Source organism: Homarus americanus, unplaced genomic scaffold (assembly GCF_018991925.1).
Source record: "Homarus americanus isolate GMGI-L3 unplaced genomic scaffold, GMGI_Hamer_2.0 scaffold52806, whole genome shotgun sequence".
Classification (NCBI taxonomy): Eukaryota; Metazoa; Arthropoda; class Malacostraca; order Decapoda; family Nephropidae; genus Homarus; species Homarus americanus.
Genome location: NW_024720773.1, coordinates 2,685,662 through 2,712,978, shown reverse-complemented (window position 1 = coordinate 2,712,978; position 27,317 = coordinate 2,685,662). Strand labels below are relative to the sequence as shown.

At 42.9% G+C, this 27,317-nt stretch overlaps 1 protein-coding gene across 1 annotated transcript in view; it reads right to left on the bottom strand.

Moving 5' to 3' along the window:
* Window positions 1–1,563: 1,563 nt before the first annotated feature.
* The window catches only part of LOC121861152 (spidroin-1-like), a 33,283-nt gene continuing 7,529 nt past the window's right edge, over window positions 1,564–27,317 (bottom strand). The window contains exons 2-3 of the mRNA XM_042358719.1: window positions 18,173–18,201; window positions 1,564–2,422 (exon numbers count right to left, since the gene is read on the bottom strand). Coding sequence (XP_042214653.1) covers window positions 1,676–2,422; window positions 18,173–18,201 — 776 coding nt within the window. The 3' untranslated portion in view covers window positions 1,564–1,675. The remainder of the gene's footprint in view (window positions 2,423–18,172; window positions 18,202–27,317) is intronic.

The following is a 27,317-nucleotide window of genomic DNA, read 5'->3' as shown; positions in this document are numbered from 1 at the left end:
TAATTTATAAACTTGGCTCTTTAGATGTATCTGGTGTATTCCATAATCCTCATGGACTACAAATACGTGGGTTTTTGCATTAAAATGAACTCTCTATCTCGATCTGAAGCTGAGATATGGCCAAAAATGGTATTCACAGGTGGCAGTGGCAGCCACTTTGAATTGGGTCAATAAAATGTTGTCCCTAAAGGTGCCAGCTTGGCACCCAGCTAATTTATGATTAGTGGGACCTAATCTACCAGAAACAACAGGGTTCCACTCCAGTTAGCCACTCTACCACCGGACTATTAGGTTAGGACGAAGCTACGCTCTTACGAAGTAGGTTCTACTGTAGAACCTACTTATCATCAGTGAAAAGTTTTAAAACAGAAAAAGAAACACAGAATTTACATACATACATACATACATACATACATATATACATTCATACATACATTCATACATACATACATACATACATATGATACATACATACATACATATGATACATACATAAATACATACATACATACATACATACATACATGCATACATACATACATACATACATACATACATACATATGATACATACATACATACATATGATACATACATAAATACATACATACATACATACATACATACATGCATACATACATACATACATACATACATACATACATACATACATACATACATACAGGCGAAAGCTAAGGTGCTCCATTGTTTCCCTTTTCCTGTGTGGTTTTACCGAGATTTATCAATTTCAATTTCAATTTCAATTGTTTATTCCTTGATAGAGGAAGCGGGATCCTAGTGCTATCACTACGTACCCCTGTACAATGACACCAGAATCATCTGGCAAGTGTGAAAAGTATATACAGTATAAATATTATAAAGGGGCTTACTAAAGCCTAAGGAAGGAAGGATGTTCCTTTAACACATAATCAATATTATTTACAAAATATCTGGCCAGTATTGGGAGGATCATCGTGTCTCCGTCAGGTGGTCGTGGAGTGGTGGTCCAGCAGGCGTCACGGAAGCGTTGTGTGTCGGGACATCTTAGGAGGTAGTGAATAAGGGTGCGGCTGTCGGGTCTTCTGCATAACGCACAAGAGCGTTGCTCAGGGGATGTGGGGATACCAATCTCCCAAGCAAAGTCATACCCAATGATGATACGGGCAGCAATCACGTCCCCCTTCCGCGACCCTTTCCCGTAGACATACGAGAGGTTAGGAAGTTTACGGAGGACATCGTACCATGTGGGCGGATTTATCCTGTCCACGTTTCCATTAATGGATCTACAAGATATATATATATATATATATATATATATATATATATATATATATATATATATATATATATATATATATATATATATATATATATATATATATATATATATATATATAATATATATATATATATATATATATATATATATATATATATATATATATATATATATATATATATATATATATATATATATATATATATATATATATATATATATATATATATATATATATGTGTGTGTGTGTGTGTGTGTGTGTGTGTGAATAATAAGACCACCAACAAATGAATAAACAGCAAAATATTTATTTGGTAACGTGTCGACAATAACCCTTGTCATCACCTGACCTAAAACATGAAGTAATAGAAAAAATCAATTCAGTACAGCAAATAATCTAGCCGTAGTAGCCGTAACCGCCACCATTGCCGCCACCGCCGCTGTAACTGCCGCCATAGCTGCTGCCGCCATAACCGCCACCATAGCTGTTGCCGCCATAACCGCCACCATAGCCACCGCCACCACCGTAGCCTCCGAGGTTGGCTCCATGAGATTTGGCGAGGGCTTTGGTGGCAGCGGCGGTGGCCTGGGCAGCAGCGCCAGCACTAGACTGCAGCTGGTGATTGGCCAGGGCACTCTGCAGGGACAGGGAGTTTGCCTGCTGCTGGGCATAGTGGGCTTCAGCTGCCTCTGCTGCTGCGTTGGCCGAGGCTCTGTAAAAGTTGTGTCTGGCGTACTCCAGATCAGCGTGGTTGCCATAACCACCTCCGTAGTGGGAATTTTCTTGATTATACGCCCAAACCTTTCTGGCATAGGCGGTTTGGGCGGCACCAGCAGCCGCAGCAGCCTGACTGCCTTGCCTGAAAGCGTTCGCCTGCGTTGCTCCCAGTGCATGGCTAAGTTGGGCTGCCTGTGCATAGTTCGCAGACGCAGCATGATTGGCTCTACTAGCGGCACTGGCTGCGACACTTGCTACGCCACGAGCAGCGCCAGCGGCTGCAGAGTGTGCAGCACTGCCTTGGCTGGCAGCGGCAGCCGTGGCGTGAAACGCAGCCTGGTTAGCGATCTGGGAAGACGAGGGACCGTGACCACCTCCGCCCACTACTAGGTAGGAGGTGCCTCCACTACCATAGCCACGCCTCACCTGAAACAGTGGTAAAAGTAATATTAATGCTTTGTTCATACCTGCTAACCTGTACTGTACTGTACTACAGAATTTTGTACTGTCACTAAAATAGGGCTCTGCAAAACTACAAGAAGATCAAAACAAATTTTTCACATTCTCTGAAAAATGGCAGATGATATTTAATGTGAACAAATGTAAATTACTTATTCTAGAAGATGTAAACAGAGAAACCAGACATCAGATGAACAGCGTTGATATACAAAAATCTGATTGAGAAAGATTTAGGTGTAATGATAAGTATATTTGCTGGAAACAAGCCTAACAAAGTACTTGGGTTCATACAAAGGATTGTTGGTTGCAAGATTAGCGAGGTTATCCTATAATTATATATTGCGCTTGTGAGACCTTACTTGGATCAGGCATTTTAGTTTTGGTCACCATACTACAGAATGGATATCGAATTCCTAGAAAGCTTACAGAGGAGGATGACAATACTAATCCCGGGCATTAGGAACCTTGAGTACAGAGACAGATTAAAGCATCTGAATTTGCATTCCCTCGCGAGAAGTAGAGTGAGGGGAGAAATGATCGAGGTGTATAAATGGAAGTCAAGGCTAAACAAAGCTGATATAATAAAGGTACTCAAACTACCCAAGAAGGAGCGAACTCGTAGCAATGGCTTTAAATTAGATAAATTTAGATTGAGGCGTGAGATAGGTAAACACTGGTGTAGAAATAGAATTGTGGATGAGTGGAACAAATTACCGAACTTCATCATTAAATCGAATACGCTCGGTAGCTTCAAACATAGGTTGGATGGTTATATGAGCGATAGGGTTTGGGTGTAAACGGGACTGCCCAGTATGGGCCAATAGACCCGCAGCAGTTTCCTCCATTCTTCTGTTCTTATGTACTGTACTGCACTGTACTATACAATACTATACTATACTATACTATACTATACTATACTATACTATACTATACTATACTATACTATACTATACTATACTATACTATACTGCACTTTACTATACTGTACTGTGGTGTACTGTAATGTGTAAGACGCCATCACAAGATTGTATTTAATTCAATTATTAATGTTATTTAGAACATTAGCATAACTAATAGCAGGTTCGATACTGTGTAGGAGATCAGCTCACACGACGTCACGGATCATACTACCAGTATCCCAGACTAACTAGAAATTAATTCCATATGGATAGATCATGAGACATGGGGCCATGTGACGCTTAACCCCGCCTCTCTCTCTTGATCATGCGGTTATGTCTGTGTGAGACACAGCTGTACGACATAGTTTCTCAAGCCTCCTATAATAGCTTCCACATGTATCGATCACGAGGCTATGACCGTTTGGCGTCACATGACCCAAGGCGTCACATGACTATGAGGCGTCTCAAGGCGTCGCTAACCCTAGTCGCTATCTGTAAGAGTGAGTAGAGTTAGTCTGTCACTGGCCGAGACTCAGTACACACATTTAGCCCATACAGCAGGCTAGATCCTTCGTCTCGGCAGATTCTGTACATAGCTCGGTTAATACAGAAACAACCCTGTACAAGACTATATTTCATCCCTTCTCAACTTTATTAAAGAAGAAAATTAATAGGAGGAGAGTGTATATAAATCTGGACTTTGGTAATATCCACAACCAGGAAGAAAGATCAATTACCAGTCAAGGCCGCTCGGACTCAGAAACTACAAATGTATTATACTGTACTGTACTTTACTGTACTATGCTGTACTGTACTGTACTGTACTGTACTGTACTGTACTGTACTAAATTACACTGTTTGTTATCACCGCTGGCTTCAGCTACACAGTGCTGGCATTTGTGGCTCTACCGGTGTGCCCTCTACGAGTGGCACCTTACCAAACAAACATAAAGTGTTACCGCCCACAGGGAACCGCGTGGACAGTGTTAATAAATTGTTAGACATAGTTTAGTTATGAGAGTATTGAAGAATGTAGGAAAGGGGAGTGGAGCGAGCTAAAGGGATGTTTACAGCCGAGTGGTCTTGGGTTTCTGCTGAGTAGACAGTTCTGCAGGCACTGTGACTGTCTGTCTGGCCTGCCTGACTCCAGACCACGATCTACAGCGATACTGTGAGGATCTCCACTCTCTGCTGGCAGTAGTGAACACACGCCATCACAGTCCTGTCCCTGCTAAGACAATTTACGCAGTACTGTTTTCTCTTGGAACACCATACTGATTTACTTGGACACGCACTTGTAAGTACAGCCTACGTGATGACGTACCCCTCAGTACTGAAATATTGTTGACTAATTACGCCTACTCGTTTCTGCCTTATCTGGAGTAATAAGACAATACGGAATGAAGCGTAACTAAGATTAATAGAGTTAAGAACTTTGTATTATGTCACTATGTTTAATGATCTTATGTAGTTAAGATAAAATTGTGTGAGACTAACTAATTATGCATCAGATGGATCACCATGTAATACTAATGAACGCCTTGTTCTCTGCAGATTTTGATATCAATAAATATCGAGTGCGTCAAAAGGCGGGTTTCAATCATTCCCATCGACTTGCCCGTCACCCGACCGTCCTTCACTAAGGCGGTTTCACTGTACTATACTGTACTCTACTGCAACCTCATTCCCAACGTCAACACTGCACACCCAATAAACCAGTCATGGTTGGTATCCCTAAACTAATATTTTCTCACACACAATGGCAGAGCTCCTAACTTCATTATGGCAGGATTCCCTACTTCATTATGGTAGTGTTCCTTACTTCATTATAGCAGTGTTACCTACTTCATTATGGTAGTGTTCCTTACTTCATTATAGCAGTGTTCCTTACTTCATTATGGTAGTACTCCTTACTTCATTATAGCAGTGTTTCTTACTTCATCATGGTAGTGTTTCTTACTTCATTATAGCAGGGTTCCTTACTTCATTATGGCAATGTTTCTTACTTCATTATGGCAGTGTTTCTTACTTCATTATGGTAGTGTTTCTTACTTCATTATGGTAGTGTTTCTTACTTCATTATGGTAGTGCTCCTTACTTCATTAAGGCAGGGTTCCTTACTTCATTATGGCAGGGTTCCTTACTTCATTATGGCAGGGTTCCTTGCTTCATTATGGTAGTGTTCCTGACTTCATTATAGCAGTGTTCCTTACTTCATTATGGTAGTACCCCTTACTTCATTATGGCAGTATTTCTTACTTCATTATGGTAGTGCTCCTTACTTCATTATAGCAGTGTTTCTTACTTCATTATGGCAGTGTTTCTTATTTCGTGATGGCATTGTTTCTTATTTCAATATGGCAGTGCTCCTTACTTCATTATGGCAGTGTTTCTTACTTCATTATGGCAGTGTTTCTTACTTCATTATGGCAGTTTTTCTTACTTCATTATGGAAGTGTTTCTTATTTCATTATGGCAGTGTTCCTTACTTCATTGTGGCAGTGCTCCTTACTTCATTATGGCGGTGTTTCTTACTTCATCTCAGGCTAATGAAACTACTTAGCCACGGGGACCCCCTTGGCAGCCTTAACCCCTAATAAGCTGAAGTTCTCGGTCCATTGCGAGAAGAAAGTGAATCAGGCAACTAAATTATTAGGTCGTAAAAGAAGGTCGTTCAGACATCTAGACGATCCGTCTGGGGTACTGTCACCTCGTTTGGTCCATGAGATATGCTAGGGACTGTTAGTTGGTTGAAAATGTCCAAAGGAGGGCCACCAGGCTGGTGCCAGCACGTTCGGCACCTCAGCTACCCTGAGAGATTAGAGCGCCTGCAACTGCCTAGCTTATATTACAGACAGGCAAGGGGGGGCCTAATTGAGGTGTATAAACATCTCAATGGGCGCTACTCACTCGAGTGCCCTTACCTGGAGCTGGCGGACGCTCGCCCCACAAGGGGTCTCAGCTCAAAATTGAAGAAGCCACATGTCCAGAAAACTGTGAGGGCAAACTTTTTTCGGAGTGAGAGTTGTGAACTCTTGGAACAACCTGCCAGAAAGTGTTGTGACGGCACCGAGTGTGTGCTCCTTCAAGACCAGACTTGACCAACACTGGTGCAGGTTCAGATACATTGAGGAGCCGGTGCATGCCCAGTACTTGCCAACAGTGCGTAACAGAGATGCGACCGATCGCCCAAGCGGCTAACGAGCCGATCAGTGGTGAAGAGGATAAATGTAAAGAAAACAAAAATGTACTGTTATAATTACACTGTTGGGTGTCGTACAGTACAGTACAGTACAGTACAGTACAGTACAGTACAGTACAGTACAGTACAGTAAAATACAGTACAGTACAGTACAGTACAGTATAGTACAGTACAGTACAGTACAGTACAGTACAGTACAGTATAGTATAGTATAGTCATTGTACCATCAGTAAAGTGAACCAAATAAAGATAAAACTATTATTGTACTTTATCTCAACACACATTCTGTTCAGCACGGATGTTAAGATCATCCAGTATCTGGAATAGCTGTAGTGGCCTGGGTGTGTCCTCACCTCCGGTCACGTCTGTGTGGTCGCTGCCACTCTCCTTTTCACCACTACACCGCCACCTGTACCCACTCAACACACGACCTGTACAGATAGTAGTCACCATGTGTTTGGTGGCGCCTTCCTTCCTCAAAATCTCACAAATATGTTTTGATAATCACAGATCAGTTATTCTACTGGAGTGCTTAACAACATTTCGTAAAGACCTTTTACAGAGAATACTGTCACCCCTTTATAAGCTTAAATAATTAGTCAACACAGTAACTTCCAGGAAAAAGTAAGTGTGCAACATGAGCAAGAGTGCACACACGTCCATAGGTGTGGCACACATGCGGCCGTCACTGCTGGTGGCTGCCGACCGTACCTTAACCGTCTCTATCTATTGCCACTGACAGCAAATAAATCAACGTAACCAATAATTATAACACCTACAGATATTGTACCATCGTTACCTACATTACGTACTTCACCTACACCATCCTTACCTACTGTACTAATTTGCTGTCACTCGGAATCGAGTATGACGATCATCCAGCTATGATACAATGATATGAGGTATTAGGGATGTCACCTAGGTTAGTGAGTTTTAAGGTGACGAAAGAGACCGATTCGGGACCCGCAGCGTCGTTCACATTCGTTGCACATGTGGAGGGCTCCATCTTCTGTGGGAGGGGCGGTGGCAGCGTCTTTCCGATGTTGGCGCTTGTCTGCCTCGGTTTGCAGTCGGGCTAACTCGAAAGTATTGACACCTTCTCGTGTGGTACTCCTCCAACGGTTACAATGTGGCGTAATCGACTCCCAGGTGAGGGGGGGGGGTCGATTTGGCAGTTTTCAGGTTTATCTTAAGACTATCCTTATATCTTTTCAATTGCCAGCCGGCATTACGTTTACTATTCGTCAGGTGACTGTAAAGTAGCTGCTTTGGCAGTCTACTGCCGTACATACGGGTAACATGGCCTCTCCAATGTAGTTGTTCATGGATAATGGTAGCCTCGATGCTCCTACGGTTGGTGTCAGTGAGAATACTGGCATTTGTTCTCTTGTTTTCCCAGCAAACTCGGAGGATGGAACGTAGACTACGTTGGTGAAAGTTTTCAAGTGCCTTGAGGTGCCTCCTGAATGTGAACCATGTCTCACTGCCATATAGCAGGGTGGGGAGGACCACTGCTTGATGCTCGATATACGTGCTGCTTTGTAGATAATTTCAGCTCCCTACAGCTGAAAACACGATTTCGGAGTCTGCCAAACGCTTGAGATGCATATCTGATCCGATGCTGAATCTCTTCATCGATGTCTGCAGTGGTGTACAGGTGGGAGCCGAGATACCGCAAGTGGGCAACATTAGAGAGGGTAGTACCGTAAAGCTGGATGGATGGTGCAGGTGTGTCTGAACCAGGGGCAGGTTCAGAGAGAATCTGAGTCTTACGTCATTCACCTCAAGGCCGAAGTGTGCATACGTGTCTGCGTAGGTGTTCAGGATCTCCTGTAGGTCGTATTCAGTGTGAGCAACAAGGGTTAGGTGGTCTGTATACCGAAGTTCAGTAATGGAAGCTGGCGACATCTTTCTTCTTGCCTGGAGTTGTCTTATGTTGAAAAGACCCCCCCTTCACCCGATACTCGATGTTCACCCCGCTGGCTGAATTGGCACTGGCACGAGTAAGGAAGGCAGCCAAGAAGATGGAAAAGAGAGTTGGTGCCATTAAACACCCCTGTTTAACCCCTGTTTGGATGGGGAAGAACACTGACTGGGTGCCGCAGTGCAGGACACTGCTGTTCATGCCACCGTGGAGTTGCCTCACAATGGCGATGAATTTTGGTGGGCTGAGGGTCCACCAGAGGGCTTCCCTGTTGACCGAGTCGAAGGCCTTGGTTAGGTCGTTGGAAGCCATATACATGTCAAGACACTGTTCTCTGCACTTTTCCTGTATCTGGCGGGCAGGAAAGATCATGTCAGTGGTGCCACGTGATGTTCTAAAACCACATTGAGATTCAGGGAGGAAGTTTTTCGCCTCAGATAGAAGTTTGTTGAGGAGGACTCGGGCGATAATGTTGCCAACTACGGAGAGCAGCGAGATCCCACGGTAGTTGCCACAGTCTGACCGGTCTCCCTTGTTCTTATAAATATTGATAATGGAGGCGTCTTTAAGAGCTTGCGGGATTTCCTCCTTTTCCCATATATTCTCCACGAGAGATTGGAGACGGCTGGTGTTTCGGTTGAGCAATGAATTTGTGCATCTTGTGCTGATCTGCAAGTTTTGTGCTTCACAAGCTTTATTTTTAAGCCAGTCGTCCTTTAGACTGCGAAGTTCCCACTGGGTTGCCGCTTTCTTCTTGCGGAAGGTATCACCTTTGGTTCGAGACTGAGGGTTGTTCTGCCAATCAGTAAAAGCAGCACATTTATCATCGATGAGTACTTTGATTGCCGGGTCATTTTCATCAAGCCAGTCCTTTGATCTGGCTGAGGGTCTCTCTGCAGGTTTTTGTCATAACAGTATTAAGAGTATCCCATTCGGCACTGGGATTCACAGTGTTTGCTGTTGGGTTGTTTATAAGCCCGTTTTCGAGCTGCTTTCTGAAAGCATGCGCTACCACTGGATCTTCCAGACGCTTAGTATTAAAACCTCTTCTGGAGGCTTGCTGCTTTCGCCGTTTTGGGGCGATGTGAAGTGAGAGCTTGGATCTGACAAGTCGATGATCAGTGTCACAGTTGTCTGAGCCACGCATGACACGGGTGATGAGGATATCTCAGCGATCTCTTTCTCTGACAAGGATGTAGTCAATGAGATGCCAGTGTTTGGATCGTGGGTGTTGCCACGAACCCTTGAACTTGTCGGCCTGTCTAAACAAGTTATTGGTGAGAGTGGTTGTGTGCAGCACACTTGCTGAGGAGGAGTTGGCCGTTGGGATTACACTTGCTTAGTCCATTTCTCCCTATGGTTCCCTGCCAAATATTAGCATCTCTGTCAACTCTGGCATTGAAGTCGCCAAGGAGCACAACCTTATCTTCTCTGGGGATAGAGGTTAACACTCTGTCCAGGTCGGCGAAAAAGGCCCCCTTGATGTCATCCTCTGCACCCAGTGTTGAGGCGTATGCACTGATGAGTGATTCAGTGGGACTCGAAGCGTCATGAGGCGCCCGTTGATCCCAATAGGATGCGTTGGCGGATGGCAAAGCCAACTCCATAAATGCGGTTTCTCTCCGCAGCAGGCTTACTCTTCCAGAAGAAGGTGTACTCAGACCCCGGTTTTCTGAGTTGGCCCTCATCTGGGAGCCAAGACACTGATGGCTGCTATGTCGATTTTATACCAAGCCAGCTTTTTGCCATAAGGGCAGTTCTTATTTCAGAATGCGCATTTGTGCCAGTATCCATGCAGCGACCATAAGAGGTTGTATTGTTAATTTTTGTTTGGATCTGTGATTTTAGTTGTGTTTTCGACCGCATAAGGATGACCTTACTGGGTGCGGTTGCCCAGTCAGGTTAGGTTTTTAGGCAGGCTATGTTTAGGGCACCTTTTCTAGCCCCCTCCACATGTGGGGTGAGCAAGTGGCTCCCCGAAAGGGCTGCTCAGTCGCAGAGCCAGGACCGAATTGCACTGTTGCCTAGATCCCAGTGCAGATACGACCATCTCATCTGTGCCGACCATGTGCAGAGTTGTGAATAAAAACTCCCGGCAATCATCTCTGCCCGTCCCCGTCGCCACTCGTCCTTCGCCATAGGACTTTTGGAGGTATAGGGGTTTTGATGATGATGAGAGGTATGATGAACTGGATGATGGCTGCGCATGAGTTGATTTATGTGGTGAAGCAGGAGCGCAGGCTGCCACCACACATCTTGGCTCTCCCTTTTCCTGATCCAGTGGTGCATGTGTTGCAACAACTGGGGAAAGGGAGAGCCGCAATGGACTGCCGATAGCCCAGTTTGTTGGGTTTCGCCTTAGTAGCCTGTCCATCAGGCATTGCCTTCGTCCACGGTATAGTCGTTGGGTTTCCATGGTGGTCACCTCTTCCGCCTACACCGCCGTTGGGGTCTTGCTGGGGCTCTGTAAGTATGTCTGCCTGATGTGGGGCTCCACCGCAGATTTTTCGTTCGGGGTTTATTCCCATAGCCTTATACCTACCAAGGTTAATCCGCAAGGCAGCAAGGCACCCAGTTATGGTGTGTTGTCATGAGGAGGCACAGCAGAAGTCTTGATGGTGAGGAGGCTGTGTACTGGCAGGGGAAGACTTATGCAAGTTGCTTCCCCGTTCACCAGGATGGGTAGCCAGCGGCGGCAGCTGAAAGCGAGAGGGAGCAAACAGTTCTTGCTCCTTAACACTAACATAATGCTGCCACTCTAGACGTATTTCATCACCCTGTGTGTGACTACACTCACATCCTTACCTACACCACGCACACCACTTACACCATCCGTACAGCACTTACACCACCTACACCACCTTTTTTTTTACGGGGAATAACCCACCTGGGCAGAGTTACCTTAACTGTGTACCAGTACAAGTGGTAGCACTAACTTGTAAGTGGTAACACTAACTCTTAAGTGGTAACATAAGGACAAGGCTAACCAACAGAAAACCCTGAGGGACAAGTTATGGTGTGGTCAGAGAGCCATAATACAACTTGACAGGCGGTGATGTAAGAGACCCAGTGGTATTTTCTTATGGTATCACTTATCAAACTCATCGACTACGTCACTAAACCTTCTGGAGTCTCCCAGTGGAAATGTCTCCATTCTCTCTGTTTCCTGATGACGTCATCGAGATGTCGTATGTTTGTTGACAGGTTGTAAACTCTTTCTGCTACTGAGACCCTGTAAACCTTTTTTCACCTATGATTAGTAGAGACTCAGATAATCATAGTGAAATTATGTTAGGAGGTTAACGTGAGGAATTAGTTAATATTCTGAAGGAACCTTTTGAATCTGCTCCTCGGGTTTGTAGCAAGGCGCTGCATGTTGGGACCTGTTGCCATCCAACCTTTTATGATCAATTTAATTCTTGCTTTTGATAGCTCAGTCAGAGCATGTTTTGTGAAGATAGTAGGAATGAAACTGAGTTCGTAGTCTCAGTTTCAAACGTCAGAATGTTACAGTAACGTAATTCAGTGAAATGTGGTTGATAGGTGGAATCCGTGACTTTAGCGTGGGTGGAAGGCTGCGGTTGGTTTTCCAATTCGGTAAGCCGCCACTTCCACCAACAGATAGAGTCATTCCACCTTCTCCCGTGTTGTAATTCCATTTTTAAGTGATTGACCCTAATTAAGAGTTTGATTGTGCAATGTTAAAGTAACGTAGTTAATGTGCTTTGAATGAAGTATTTTACGTTCTTAATTAATGTCCTTTGAAACGTCGAGTTCGTTATAAGCCGTGAGTAAGCCGTACACTTCCCACCAACAGGTCCCTATCGCAGCCTGGGCCATGTCTGTGGCGTGGATGACGCATCCACTAGTCTGGGGGAGATGTCTGAGGGTCCAGTGGAGTCAGGTGTCCCCGTGAACCCCGCCGTCAGGCTCCACTACCACCTATGGGCCCCATAGCAGCCCAGTGTTCCCCTAACGCCATGCCCTGTGGTGAACCCGGACCGTCAAGCCCCACAAGCAACTGCCAGCCCCATCATTGGTGGATGAGTACAGTACATAACTCGGTGGGGCTGTTGGTGTGGTGGTGCTAGTCCACCGGTATTGGGTTTGTTGGAAGGTGTCACTTGATGAGACTCCCATGGCGGCCGCTGGAGTGTTGCCCTGGGGTATTGAGGTGTTGTACTGGGAGGTGGCACTGGTTTAATGGTGCTACGAGTGCTGTGAGAGTTATGTGTGTTTTGATGTGTGTACACCCAGTGATGGTGCAAGTAAATTGAGCCTGAGGGCATGTGCCAGAGTTCGATTTGGGTGCATACAACGTCTTTTCTGTAACCATTTTGTGTTTAATATACATTGTGTTGTATGTGGGTCTATGATTCACCTATAGTATTCACTGTTGTTCTTTCCTAATACTCGATACTATAATTACATGTACCATGGGCCTTCCTCTCGCGTCACGCTACCAGGTGGAAGTATCTACGTAAGTTGTTGTAGAGTGCCAAGCCCTCGCAGGGTGGCAGCTTGTGTTGCTCGCTCTTACAAATGGTGGCCTCGGTGGTTCAGCAGTAAGTAGTAGTGGCCCGCTCTTACACTGTACCTCATGACACAGTAAAACATTGACACATGTGAACTCAAAGGTGTACATGAATTACAAGTCATTGAACCTGAACTAACAGTAAACACTTCATTAGAAGTTAGTGAAACAGTTATAGATAAAACAAATAACGAATTATTATTTACACAACTTAGGTCAGGACGTTCTTACGACACTACACCTCTGTATAGTGAACCTACCTCTGACACTACACCTGACTATAGTGTATTGGCATCCTCTAATGCATGCTAGTAATTTACCAGCATTTCAATTAACTAGTAAACCTCTAACCACTAACATGACTAACCCAGTGATGCAAGCATGTGAGGATGTGATGAGACATAATAATGTCTGAGATGACGAGGATCGTAAAGCATTCGTCTGTGGTCACATTAAACGGGGTGTCGTGCAGTCACCCCTAATGCTACGGCTTTACTCGATCAAATATGATGATTTAAAGAAATTTGGTATGCTTCTTTGATCAGAGTTGACGGTCATCTCATGGGTTTTAGAATGGTAAACAGAACCACCGCGAGTCAAAACACAGGATACTTTATGGCACAGTCTATAGCGGGGGAGGCTTATGACGATGTGAAAGCACACTTCTCCGGCTCTGATTGGTTTGACAAGGACTGTAAAATGAGTGAGGAACAAGTGTTTCTTCTCGTCGAGTATATCCAATTTATATTTCTTCTTCAAGAAGTAGAGTTTAAGCAAGCTCAAAAGGAAAATTACCCTCAGTCAGACGAACTCACAGATTATGCAGAAAAGATAGTACAGAGAGCCCCATGCACACCACTTGCTAGAGCCATTGCACCGGTGGCAACAGCACCAATTAAGATTCATAAAGAAACAGGTACCAAGCCTAAACAAAAAACTGTCTGTAAAATTTGCAAGAAACAGAATCATACGACTGAAGACTGTTATTATGCAAAACAAGACGGTAATACCTATCAGCTTAACAAAGCCAAGAAAAGCAACTTCAAAAATCAAAATCAAAAGTTAAATTCAAGTGCAGTAAGCAGGACTTACAATGCTGCAGAACCCAAAAGTGACCAGTGGTGTTTACTACATCAATCTAGACCACACAGTTCAGAGGATTGTGTAAGTCAATACAGGCAGGACTACCAACACCAAAGGCAGGATTATAAAAAGCAGGCCATCCAGGGCGTGACAAATGCCTTGCAGAAATAAGAAAATCCTACTATTGGAGTACAATGAAAAGGGACATCGAGCGACACATTGCTAATTGTTTATCTTGCGCTCAACACAAGGGAACCACGATGCAACCTGCTCCAATTCTCGAATACCCAACGCCTGAACGCCCATTCGACACAGTCGCAATCGACTTATTGCAACTGCCAAAATGCCATCAAGGCTCCACCTACATACATGTGTGTGTTGATCACTTCTCCAGATGTGTGATTTTAGTCCCCTTGCAGGATAAATCCACGGAGACTGTGGCACACGCTTTAGTGACGCATCTCATATGTCCGTTCACTACACCAAAGTTTATTCTATCCGACAACAGATCAGAATTTAAGAATCAACTTCTTGCAACCATATGCCAACAATACGGCATTCAACAAAACTTCACAGCAGCTTATCACCCACAATCGAATGGCCTAGTTGAGCGGACCAATCGCAAAATCCTATAGATTTTCAGACATATAGTGAATCCATTGCAGGTAGCATGGGAGGATTGGTTACCTCAAGTATCATCGTCAATAAATGGGTCAATAAATAGATTCACAGGCAAAGCATCTTGCTATATCATATATGGGCCCGATAAAAGATTACCCTATGACATACTTACAGGACCTACACAACCTGTATATAACATGGATGATTATGCAAAGAAACAAATCAATGTCTTCACTGACATCCATGGAAAAGTCCGTAAACAATTAGCAGCATCGCGCACTGAAATGATTTACAAGCAACATAAACAGACTAAGCCTATCAAGCTAGAAATAGGCGACGTTGTCATGATAAGAGAACCTGAAAGAATCTCTAAACTTTCGTCGACATTTTCAGGACCCTTCCTGATAATTGCCAAAGAGCACGGTAACAAATTCAAAATACTTAAACCAGATACACAAATTACCAACGTAGTACACGTGGACAGATTAAAAAAGGTGAGCCCTGACTTGCTTCCCACCATGGTACACGACGTTCCTACACAAGCAGTAGACTCTACGTCTGCACAAAATGACAACCAAAACGTCCAAGACGTACCTACGCAGGTCGTAGACACTACAAATACACAAGCTGTATCCAATGAGTATCGTATGAAACTACGTTCTGCACGTACAGATTAAGCGTAGATAGATGCACATCTATATAATACAGGCTCAATAATGTGAATGTTATACAACACAAGCTGTTATTAATCTCCTTGACGCTTTGCAGATAGCCAAGAGAGATCTTTAATTAACCCCCTATCTATGATGTTATTCTTGTATACATATCCTATTGCTTTCTACTTCTAAATTTAATACATGATATATGGGACTATTCCTAATAAAATAAACTGACAATTTTGACATTGGTTAAACAAACTGAACTTCTTCTAGTTGTGAATGACTAATCTTAGTAGCTACAGATGATCAGGAAATGCTGATAAACTGTAGGTCGTCATATTGACACTAGCATATACTATTATGCTCAGCATACACATTCATCAATATCTTCACACCTAGTACTAGATCTGTGTCCATGCACACCTTCATAATGTTGAGTATTTTTATTTTTATTTTTCTACACAGAACAGATTAATTTTGCTGTGCCAGGATAAGAGCAAGTTAAGGGTTACTAGATGAGGCCAGACAATTATAAAGTTACTAGCCATTTCCCTAAAAAACGTTGCCAACCCATGAACATTTAACCTTTCTATGTAAATTTTAATTCATGATTTATAAATACATAAAACCAATAGTCAATGCTCAGTAAACTCATTATAAGTTCTAATAAAAATAAAAATTATTAAAAACAAATTTCTTATATAAGTGAAACATATTTTTGTATACTTAGCAACAATTATTCATTTTTATTATCTTAACATTTGTAAACTCAAGCTTTATGATACCAACCTTACCATTTGTGTTATTAGTGTACGAGTATTTTTGGTTCGTGCAGAAACATTTTAGAAAGGCACTGTAGGCAAGGTTCATTGAATCTCAACCACCATTTACATAAAGGTTGAAGATCTCAGCTTAGCTGAAGCACACATTCATTATAACAGGTTTAGGTACACATAGAGCTTATCTGAGTGGGTATTACACCACGTGGAACTCGGTGGGTGGTAGCCGAGCGATGTATTAGCCCGTCACATTAATATTATATAAATACTGGCTAAGGACATATATTCATTACTGTATATACATTCTATCACCCAGACTCTTGAGCATATAGCTACATAAGCATTTGTTCTGTCACAAATCCTAGGGTGGATAACCCATAAACATTTGTTCATGCACACCTTCTCGGGTGTACAGCCCATAAATCTACAGACTCAACCCTCCGTGTGTGAGTTGGCTGTTTAGATAATGTCTGTGTTGAAGGATTGGTTACTCTCCAGGCACCAGACTCAAGAGAGTACAGCCCAGTTCCCCCAGTTCACAGCCCGGCACGATGCCTTAAAGTAGTGTCGAGAGACCAGCTCTCCAGGCTGTGCATCCCTCTAAATATATCAGCTAACTACAAGCTAATAGCTAATGCTTATTAGTCTGTCATACCAAATAATTGTACAGACATGACTACCCAATATAACTAGAAAATCACCACGTGTGTTTACATTAAACCAAGGAACAACGTGTGAAGAGAACAGTACCTGTGTGTCGTGTTTAACTTACAAGCTAAGAAAATACAAGTACAACCCAGGACAGCTGTGACGATTTCAACTATCAACCAATCTACGACTGTATCAAAGGTGACACGCCGTGAGATTACCTGATATCTCACTCAGCTGCATCAAAGGTACCAGCGACTAACCTACACTCGTTCAGGCAAGTGTTAACAAGTGAGATAGTTCGATATCATACCACAGCTAAAACATCCTTACCTGCACCACCTACACTACCTAAACCATCCTTACCTACACCACCTACACCATCCTTACCTACACCACCTACACCATCCTTACCTACACCACCAAATCTATCCATACCTACACCACCTACACCACTACACCATTCTTACCTTCACCACTAACACCACCTACACCACGACACTACTCTTACCTACACCACCTACACCAACCTTACCTACACCACCTACACCATCCTTACCTGCACCACCTACACCATCCTTACCTACACCACGTACACCATCCCTACTTCCATCACCTACACCATCCTTACCTACACCACCTACGCCATCCTTATCTTCACCACCTACACCACCTACACCATCCTTACCTACTACCTACATCACCTACACCACCTACACCACTACACCATCCTTATCTTCACCAACTACACCATCCTTACTTCTACTAACACCACCTACACCTACTCCACCCTTACCTTCACCAGCTCACACCATCCTTACCTACACCACCTTCACCACTAACACCACCTACACCACTCACCATCCTTACCTCTAACACCACCTACACCATCCTTACCTTCACCACAAACACCACCTACATCCTTGCCTTCACCACTAACACCACCTACACCATCCTTACCTTACCATCTACTCCATCCTTATTTTTACCTCCTACACCATCCTTACCTTCACCACTAACACCACCTACCATCCTAACCCATTCACCACTAACACCACCTACACCATCCTTACCTCACCACTAACACCACCTACACCATCCTTACCTACCACTAACACCACCTACACCATCCTTACCTTCACCACTAACACCACCTACACCATCCTTACCTTCACCACTAACACCACCTACACCATCCTTACCTTCACCACTAACACCACCTACACCATCCTTACCTTCACCACTAACACCACCTACACCATCCTTACCTTCACCACTAACACCACCTACACCATCCTTACCTTCACCACTAACACCACCTACACCTCATCATCACTGTAGAGGCTGGCTGGGGGTTACTGAACTTACCCTGGCAGCAGAGACCATAGTCGCCATCACTGTAAACAACAACACAATTGTTAGTTCATGTAATGGTGTACACTGTTAGTACATGTAATGGTGTACACTGTTAGTACATGTAATGGTGTACACTGTTAGTACATGTAATGGTGTACACTGTTAGTACATGTAAAGGTGTACACTGTTAGTACATGTAATGGTGTGCACTGTTAGTACATGTAATGGTGTACACTGTTAGTACATATAATGGTGCACACTTGTTAGTTTACGTAATGGTGTACACTGTTAGTACATGTAATGGTGTACACTTGTTAGTACATGTAATGGTGTACACTGTTAGTACATGTAATGGTGTACACTGTTAGTACATGTAATGGTGTACACTGTTAGTACATGTAATGGTGTACACTTGTTAGTACATGTAATGGTGTACACTGTTAGTACTTGTAATGGTGTACACTGTTAGTACATGTAATGGTGTACACTTGTTAGTACATGTAATGGTGTACACTGTTAATACTGTAATGGTGTACACTTGTTAGTACATGTAATGGTGTACACTGTTAGTACATGTAATGGTGTACACTGTTAGTACATGTAATGGTGTACACTGTTAGCATGTAAGGTACACTGTTAGTACATGTAATGGTGTACACTTGTTAGTACATGTAATGGTGTACACTGTTAGTACATGTAATGGTGTACACTTGTTAGTACATGTAATGGTGTACACTGTTAGCACATGTAATGGTGTACACTTGTTAGTACATGTAATGGTGTACACTGTTGTACTTGTAATGGTGTACACTGTTAGTACATGTAATGGCGTACACTTGGTTTCTATTTATTTTCTTGTGTCCTCTTCACCACTGATCGGCTCGTTAGCCGCTCGGGTGATCGGTCACGTCTCTGTTACACACTGTTGGCATGCACCGGCTCCTGAATGTACCTGAACCTGCTCCAGTGTTGGTCAACTCTGGTCTTGAAAGAGCACACACTCGGTACCGTCACAACACTCTCTGGCAGGTTGTTCCAAGAGTTCATAATTCCCACTCCGAAAAAGTTTGCCCTCACAGTTTTCTGGACTTGTGGCTTCTTATATCTTGAGCTGTGACCCTTTGTGGGGCGGGCGTCCGCCACCTCCAGGTATGGACACTCGACTGAGTAGCGCCCTCAAAAATATTTATACACCTTAATTAGGTCAACCCTTGTCCGTCTGTAGTATGAGCTAGGCAGTTGCAAGGAAGCAACTTGTATAAGTATTTGCCTGCCAGTACACAGTGCTTTTCACCATCAAGACTCTTGCTGTGCCTCCTCATACCAACACACGGTAACTGGGTGCCTCGTGGGCCCAGGCTAGACCAGCAGGGTATTTCGGAGCCGCAGTGGGCCCCAGAGGGATCGTCCAAAGGAACACTGGCATGTGGACACGTCCTGGCGACTAGACCAGCGGATGAAGGCAAAGGCATGATGGACAGGCCACTAAGTCGAAACCCAACAACTGGGCTATTAGCAGTCCATTGTAACTCTCCCTCTCCCCAGTCGTTGCAACACTTGCACCCCTCGATCAAGAAAAGGGAGAGCGAAGATGTGTGGTTGCACCTGCGCTCCTGCCTCACCACATAAATCAACTCACGCGCAGACATCATCCAGCCCATTCTTCTCATCATCATCAAAACCCCTAGACCCCCAAAAGTCCGATGGCGACGGACGAGTGGCGACGAGGACAGGCAGAGATGACTGCCCGGAGTTTCTAGTCATAACTCTGCACATAGGCGGCAAAGATAAAATGGTCATTTATGCACTGAGATCTGGGCAGCAGTGCAATCCGATCCTGTCTATGAAACTGAGCAGCCTTCTTGAGAACTGACTCTGCTCACCCCACTTGGGGAGGGAGCTAGAAAAGGTGCCCTAAACATAGCCTGCCTGAAGAACCGCACCCAGTAAGGTCATCCTTATGCGGTCGAAAAAACAATCATAATCTCAGATCAAATTAAAAACAAACTATACAACCTCTTATGGTCGCTGCATGGAATGTCAGAACACCTCTGGATACTGGTACAAATGGGCGTCCTGAAAGAAGAATTGCCCTTGTGGCAAAAGAGCTGGATAGTTTTACATCGACAGAGCAGCCATCAGTGAGTCCCAGATCCCAGACGAGGGTCGACTCACAGAACGGGGGTCTGGTTATACCTTCTTCTGGAAGGGTAAGCCTGCTGCAAAGAGAAGCCGCATTTGTGGAGATGGCTTTGCCATTGGCCAACGCATCCAATCTAGGCTAACTGAAATGCCTGTTGGGATCAACGAGCGCCTCATGACTCTCATAGTCCCACTGAATCACTCACGTCATGCCTATTTCATCAGTGTAAACGCCCCAATACTGGATGCCGAGGTTGACATCAAGGAGGCCTTTTATGCCGACCTCTACAGAGTGCTAACCTCTGTCCCCAGAGATGATAAGGTTGTGCTCCGAGGTGACTTCAATGCCAGAGTTGGCAGAGATGCTAACATTTGCCAGGGAATCATAGGAAGAAATGGACTGGGCAAGTGTAATCCCAATGGCCTACTCCTCAGCAAATGGGTTGCACACAACCTCATCATCACCAATACCTTGTCTAGGCAGGCCGACAAGTTCAAGGGTTCATGGCAACACCCACGATCCAAACACTGGCATCTCGTTGACTACATTATTGTCAGAGAAGAGAGATCGCTGAGGTGTCCTCATCACCAGAGCCATGCAAGGCTCATACCACTGCAACATTGATCATCAGCTCATCAGAACCAAGCTCTCACTTCACGTCGCCCCATAACGGCGAAGGCAACAAGCCTCCAGAAGATGTTTTAACACTAAGCATCTGGAGGATCCAGCAGTAGCACATGCTTTCAAAGAGCAGCTCGAACATGGGATGATAAACATCCCGACAACAAACAACCCAAATCCCAGTGCCAAATGGGGTATTCTTGACATTGTCATGACAAAAACGTGCAGAGAGACCCTTGGGCAGGTCGAAAGAATACAAAATGGCAACTTTGATGAAAATGCCCCGAAAATCAATGCACTTATCAATGAAAAGCGTGCTGCTTTAATTGACTGGTAGAACAACCCTCAGACTCGAACCAAAGCTGACATCTTCCGCAAAAATAAAGAGATGGTCCAACGGGAACTTTGCAATCTAAAGAACGACTGGTTTAAAAATAAAGCATGTGAAACACAAAAACTAGCAGATCAACATAGGATGAGCGAATTTTTCACTTCCACTAAAATATTTTATGGGCCAATCACTCATGGCGCAGCCCCCCCTCCGCTCATCGTGGTAACTCCTTAATCAAAGACGAAGACGGCATCCTTCAGCGCTGGAAAGAGCACTACCATTTGCTGCTCAATTGAAACACCAATGTGGTTGTCCTGACTATCCAGCAGGTATCTCACAATCCAGCGCTGACCCACCTCAGCTATCCTCAATCCCTGGATGAGGTAGCTACTCCCATCAAACAGATGAAAAATAACAAAGCCTCAAGACCTGATGGAATCCCAGCCGAGGTGTATAAAGCAGGAGGATCTCTGCTTACCAGCCATCACCACTCTCTCCTGGAGATTATATGGGAAATGGAGGAAAACCCCAAACTCTTAAACACGCCTCCATTGTCAATATTTATAAGAACAAGAGAGACCGGTCAGACAGTGGCAATTACAGCGGGATCTTGCTGCTGTCCATAGCAGACTTCTTGTTGAGGGGGAAAACTTCCTCCCAGAATCTCAATATAACTTTAGACCATCTCATGGAACCACTGACATGATCACTGCTGCCCGCCAGATACAAGAAAAGTGCAGAGAACAGCGTCATGACCTGTACGTGGCCTTTTGTCGACCTAACCAAGGCCTAAGACTCGGTCAACAGGGAAGCCCTCTGGCAGACCCTCACCCGTTTCAGCTGCCACAAATTCATTGCCATTATGAGACAACTCCACGATGACATGAACGGCAGTGTCCTGCACAATGGCACACAACCTGAGTTCTTCCCCATCCAAACCGGGGTATAACAAGTATGTGTACTGGCACCAACTCTCTTTTCCACTTTCTTGGCTGCCTTCCTTACATGTGCCAGTGCCAATTTAGCTGGCGGGGTGGACATCCAGTACCGGATGGAGGGTCTTTTCAACATAAGACGACTCCAGGCAGGAGCAAAGGTGTCCACAGCTTCTATTACTGAACTTCAGTTTACAGACGACCTCATCCTTGTCGCTCATACTGAATGGACCTACAGGAAATCTGAACACCTACGCAGATGCGTATACACACTTCAGCCTTGAGGTGAATGTAAGCAAGGCTCATATTCTCTTTCAGCCTGCCCGTTGTTCAGTCACACCTCCACAATCCATCCAGCTTAACAGTACTAACCTCTCTAATGTTACCCACTTTCAATTTCTCGGCTCCCACCTGTCCACCACCGCAGACATCGATGACGAGATTCAACAACGGATCAGATGTGCATCTCAAGCCTTTGGCAGACTCTCTACCCGTGTCTTCAGCTGGAGGGAGATAAAATTATCTACAAAGTTTCACGTTTATCGAGCAGTGGTCCTCTTCACCCTGTTATAAGGCAGCAAGACATGGGTCACATACAGGAAGCACCTCATGACACTTGAAAACTTTTACCAACTTAGTCTATGTTCCATCCTCTGAGTTTGCTGGGAAAACAAGAGTAAAATACCAGTATTCTCACTGACACCAACTACATTGGACTGGCCATGTTACCTACATGGACAACAGCAGACTGCCAAAGCAGCTATTTTACAGTCACCTAACGAATAGTAAACGTAACGCTGGCGGGCAACTGAAAAGTTATAAAGTTAGTCTTAAGGCAAACCTGAAAAGGTGCCAAATCAATCCCCTCACCTGGGAGACAATTACTCCACATCATAACGCTTGTGGGAGCACCACTTGAGAAGGTGTCAATACTTTCGAGCAAACCCGAAGGGCAGACAAGCGCCAACGCCGAAAAGACGCTGCCACCACCCCTCACGCACTAGATGTAGCCCTCCGCGTGTGTCTGTATTGTAAATGTGAGGACGACCCTGCCTGCCCCCAGTCGGCCTCTTTAATCACCTATGAGCTCACAAACCTAGGTGACATACCTAATAACTCATATTATAGTATCATAGCTGGATGATAGTCATACTCATTTCCGATTGTGTGTGTGTGTGTCATGGTGTGTCTGTTGTACATTATCGTGTTTCTCTTGTACATTGTGGTGTTCTGTTGTAAATTATGGTGTGTCTGTTGTACTTTATTGTGTGTTTGTTGTACATTATGGTGTGTCTGTTACACATTATGGTGTGTATGTTGTACATTATTGTGTGTCTGTTGAACATTATGGTGTGTCTGTTGTACATTACGGTGTGTCTGTTGTACATTATTGTGTGTCTATTGTACAATATTGTGTGTCTGTTGTACATTATAATGTGTCTCTTCCACATTAATGAATGTCTGTTGTACATTATTGTGTGTCTGTTGTACATTATTCTGTATCTGTTGTACATTATGGTGTCTGTTGTACATTATTCTGTCTCTGTTGTACATTATTGTGTGTCTCTAGTACATTAGTGTGTGTCTGTTGTACATTATTGTGTCTGTTGTACATTATTGTGTGTCTGTTGTACATTATTCTGTATCTGTTGTACATTATGTGTATGTCTGTTGTACATTATTGTGTGTCTCTGAGCATTATTGTGTGTCTGTTGTACATTTGTGTGTCTGTTGTACATTATGGTGTGTCTGTTGTGCATTATGGTGTGTCTGTTGTACATTATTGTGTGTCTGTTGTACATTATGGTGTGTCTGTTGTACATTATGATGTGTCTGTTGTTACATGTGTGTATCTGTTGTACATTATTGTGTGTCTGTTGTACATATTGTGTGTCTGTTGTACATGTGTGTCTGTTGTACATTATTCTGTATCTGTTGTACATTATAGTTGTGTCTGTTGCACATTATTGTGTGTCTTTGTACATTATTGTGTGTCTGTTGAACATTATGGTGTCTGTTGTACATATGGTGTGTCTGTTGTACATTATTGTGTGTTTGTTGTCATGTACATTATGGTGTGTCGATGCACATTATGGTGTGTCTGTTGTGCATTATTGTGTGCATTTTGTACATTATTATTGTCTTTGTTGTATATTATGGTGTGTCTGTTTACATTATTATTGTATCTGTTGTACATTATGGTGTGTCTGTTGTACATTATTGTGTGTCTGTTGTACATATAGAGGTATCTGTTGCACATTATGGTGTGTCTGTTGTACATTATTGTGTGCATGTTGTACATTATGTGTGTGTGTCTGTTGTACATTATGAGTTGTGTCTGTTGTACATTATTGTGTGTCTGTTGTACATTATGGTGTGTCTGTTGTACAATATTGTGTGTCTGTTGAACATTATGGTGTGTCTGTTGTACATTATAGGTGTCTCTTGCACATTATATTGTGTCTGTTGTACATGTGTGTGCATGTTGTACATTATTGTGTGTCTGTTGTACATTATGGTGTGTCTGTTGTACATTATTGTGTGTGTCTTTGTACATTATGGTGTGTCTGTTTTACATTATTGTGTGTCTGTTGAACATTATGGTGTGTCTCTTGTACATTATGGTGTGTCTGTTGTACATTATTGTGAGTCTGTTGTATATTATGGTGTTCTGTTGTACATTATGGTGATAAGTTACACATTATTATGTGTCTGGTGTACATTATGGTGTGTCTGTTGTACATTATGATGTTAAGTTACACATTATTATGTGTCTGTTGACATTAGTTATTTTTTGTTGTACATTATGATGTGTCTGTTGTACATTATGGAGTGTCTATTGCACATTATGGTGTGTCTTTGTACATTATTATTGTGTCTGTTGTACATTATGGTGTGTCTGTTGTACATTATGGTGTGTCTGTTGTACATTATGATGTTAAGCTACACATAAGTATGTGTCTGTTCTACATTATGGTGTGTCTGTTGTACATTATAGAGTCTGTTGTACATTATGGTGTGTCTGTTGTACATTATAGTGTCTGTTGTACATATTGTCTGTTGTACATTATTGTGGTGTCTGTTGTACATTATTATGTGTCTGTTGTACATTATGGTGTTCTGTTGTACATTATAGTGAGTCTGTTGTACATTATGATGTGTCTGTTGTACATTATTGTGTGTCTGTTGTACATCATGGTGTGCCTGTTGTACATTATTGTGTCTGTTGTACATTATGGTGTGTCTGTTGTACATTATGGTGTTCTGTTGCACATTATGGTGTGTCTGTTGTACATTATGGTGTGTCTGTTGTACATTATAATTGTGTCTGTTGTACATTATGGAGGCGTCTGTTGCACATTATGGTGTGTCTGTTGTACATTATTGTGTGTCTGTTGTACATTATGGTGTTCTGCTACACTTTGTGGTGTGTCTGTTGTACAGTATGGTGTTAAGTTACACATTATTATGTGTCTGTTGTACATTATGGTGTGTCTGTTGTACAGTATGGTGTCTGTTGTACATTATAGTGTCTGTTGTACTTTATGTGTGTCTGTTGTACATTATGGTGTGTCTGTTGTACATTATTGTGTGTCTGTTGTACATTATTGTGTGTCTGTTGTACAGTGGTGTTAAGTTACACTATTATGTGTCTGTTGTACATTATAGTTATATCTGTTGTACATTATGGTGTGTCTGTTGTACATTACTTATTGTCTGTTGTACGTTATGTGTGTCTGTTTACATTAGAGTGTCTGTTGTACTTTATGATGTGTCTGTTTGACATATGGTGTGTCTGTTGTACATTATTGTGTCTGTTGTACATTATTATGTGTCTGTTGTACATTACGTGCTCTGTTGTACATTAGGTGGTCTATTGTGCATTATGATGTGTCTGTTGTACATTATTGTGTGTCTGTTGTACATTATGGTGTGCTTGTTGTACATCATGGTGTGTCTATTATACATTATGGTGTGTCTGTTGTACATTATGGTGTGTCTGTTGGACATTATGGTGTGTCTGTTGTACATTATGGTGTTTTGTTGTACATTATGGTCTGATGTGTACATTATGATTTGTCTGTTGTACATTATTGTAGTCTCTTGTACATTATTCTGTGTCTGTTGTACATTATGGTGTGTTCTGTTGTACATTATGGTGTGTCTGTTTGTACATTATGATGTGTCTATTATACATATGGTGTGTCTGTTGTACATTATGGTGTGTCTGTTGTACAATATGGTGTGTCTGTTGTACATCATGATGTGTCTATTATACATTATGGTGTGTCTGTTGTCATTATGGTGTGTCTGTTGGACATTATGGTGTGTCTGTTGTACATTATGGTGTTTTTGTTGTACATTATGGTTTCTGCAGTGTACATTATGGTGTGTCTGTTGTACATTATTTGAGTCTCTTGTGCATTATTCTGTGTCTGTTGTACATTATGGTGTGTCTGTTGTACATTATGGTGTGTCTGTTGTACATTATGATGTGTCTGTTGTACATCATGATGTGTCTATACTGATATGGTGTGTCTGTTGTACATTATTGTGTGTCTGTTGTACATTATGGTGTGTCTGTTGTACATTATGGTGTGTCTGTTGTACATTATGGTGTGTCTGTTGCATTTTAGTGTGTCTGTTGGACATTATATGATGTGTCTGTTGTACATTATGGTGTGTCTGTTGTACATTATTGTGTGTCTGTGACGTATGGTGTGTCTATAAGGTGTCTGTTGTACATTATAGTGTGTCTGTTTGTACATTGTGTGTCTGGTCATTATGGTGTGTTGTACATTATGGAGGTGTCTGTTGTACATTATGGTGTGTCTGTTGTACATTATTGTGTGTCTGTTGTACATTTTATGTGGTTATGTACATTATGATGTGTCTGTTGTACATTATTGTGTGTCTGTTGTACATTATGGTGTGTCTGTTGTACATTATGAGTGTATCTGTTACATTATGTGTCTTTTGTACATTATTATGTGTCTGTTGTACATTATGGTGTGTCTGTTGTACATTATGATGTGCTGTTGTGCATATGGGTGTCTGTTGACATTATGTCTGTTAACATTATTGTGTCTGTTGTACATTATTATTGTGTTGTCTGCTGTATATTAT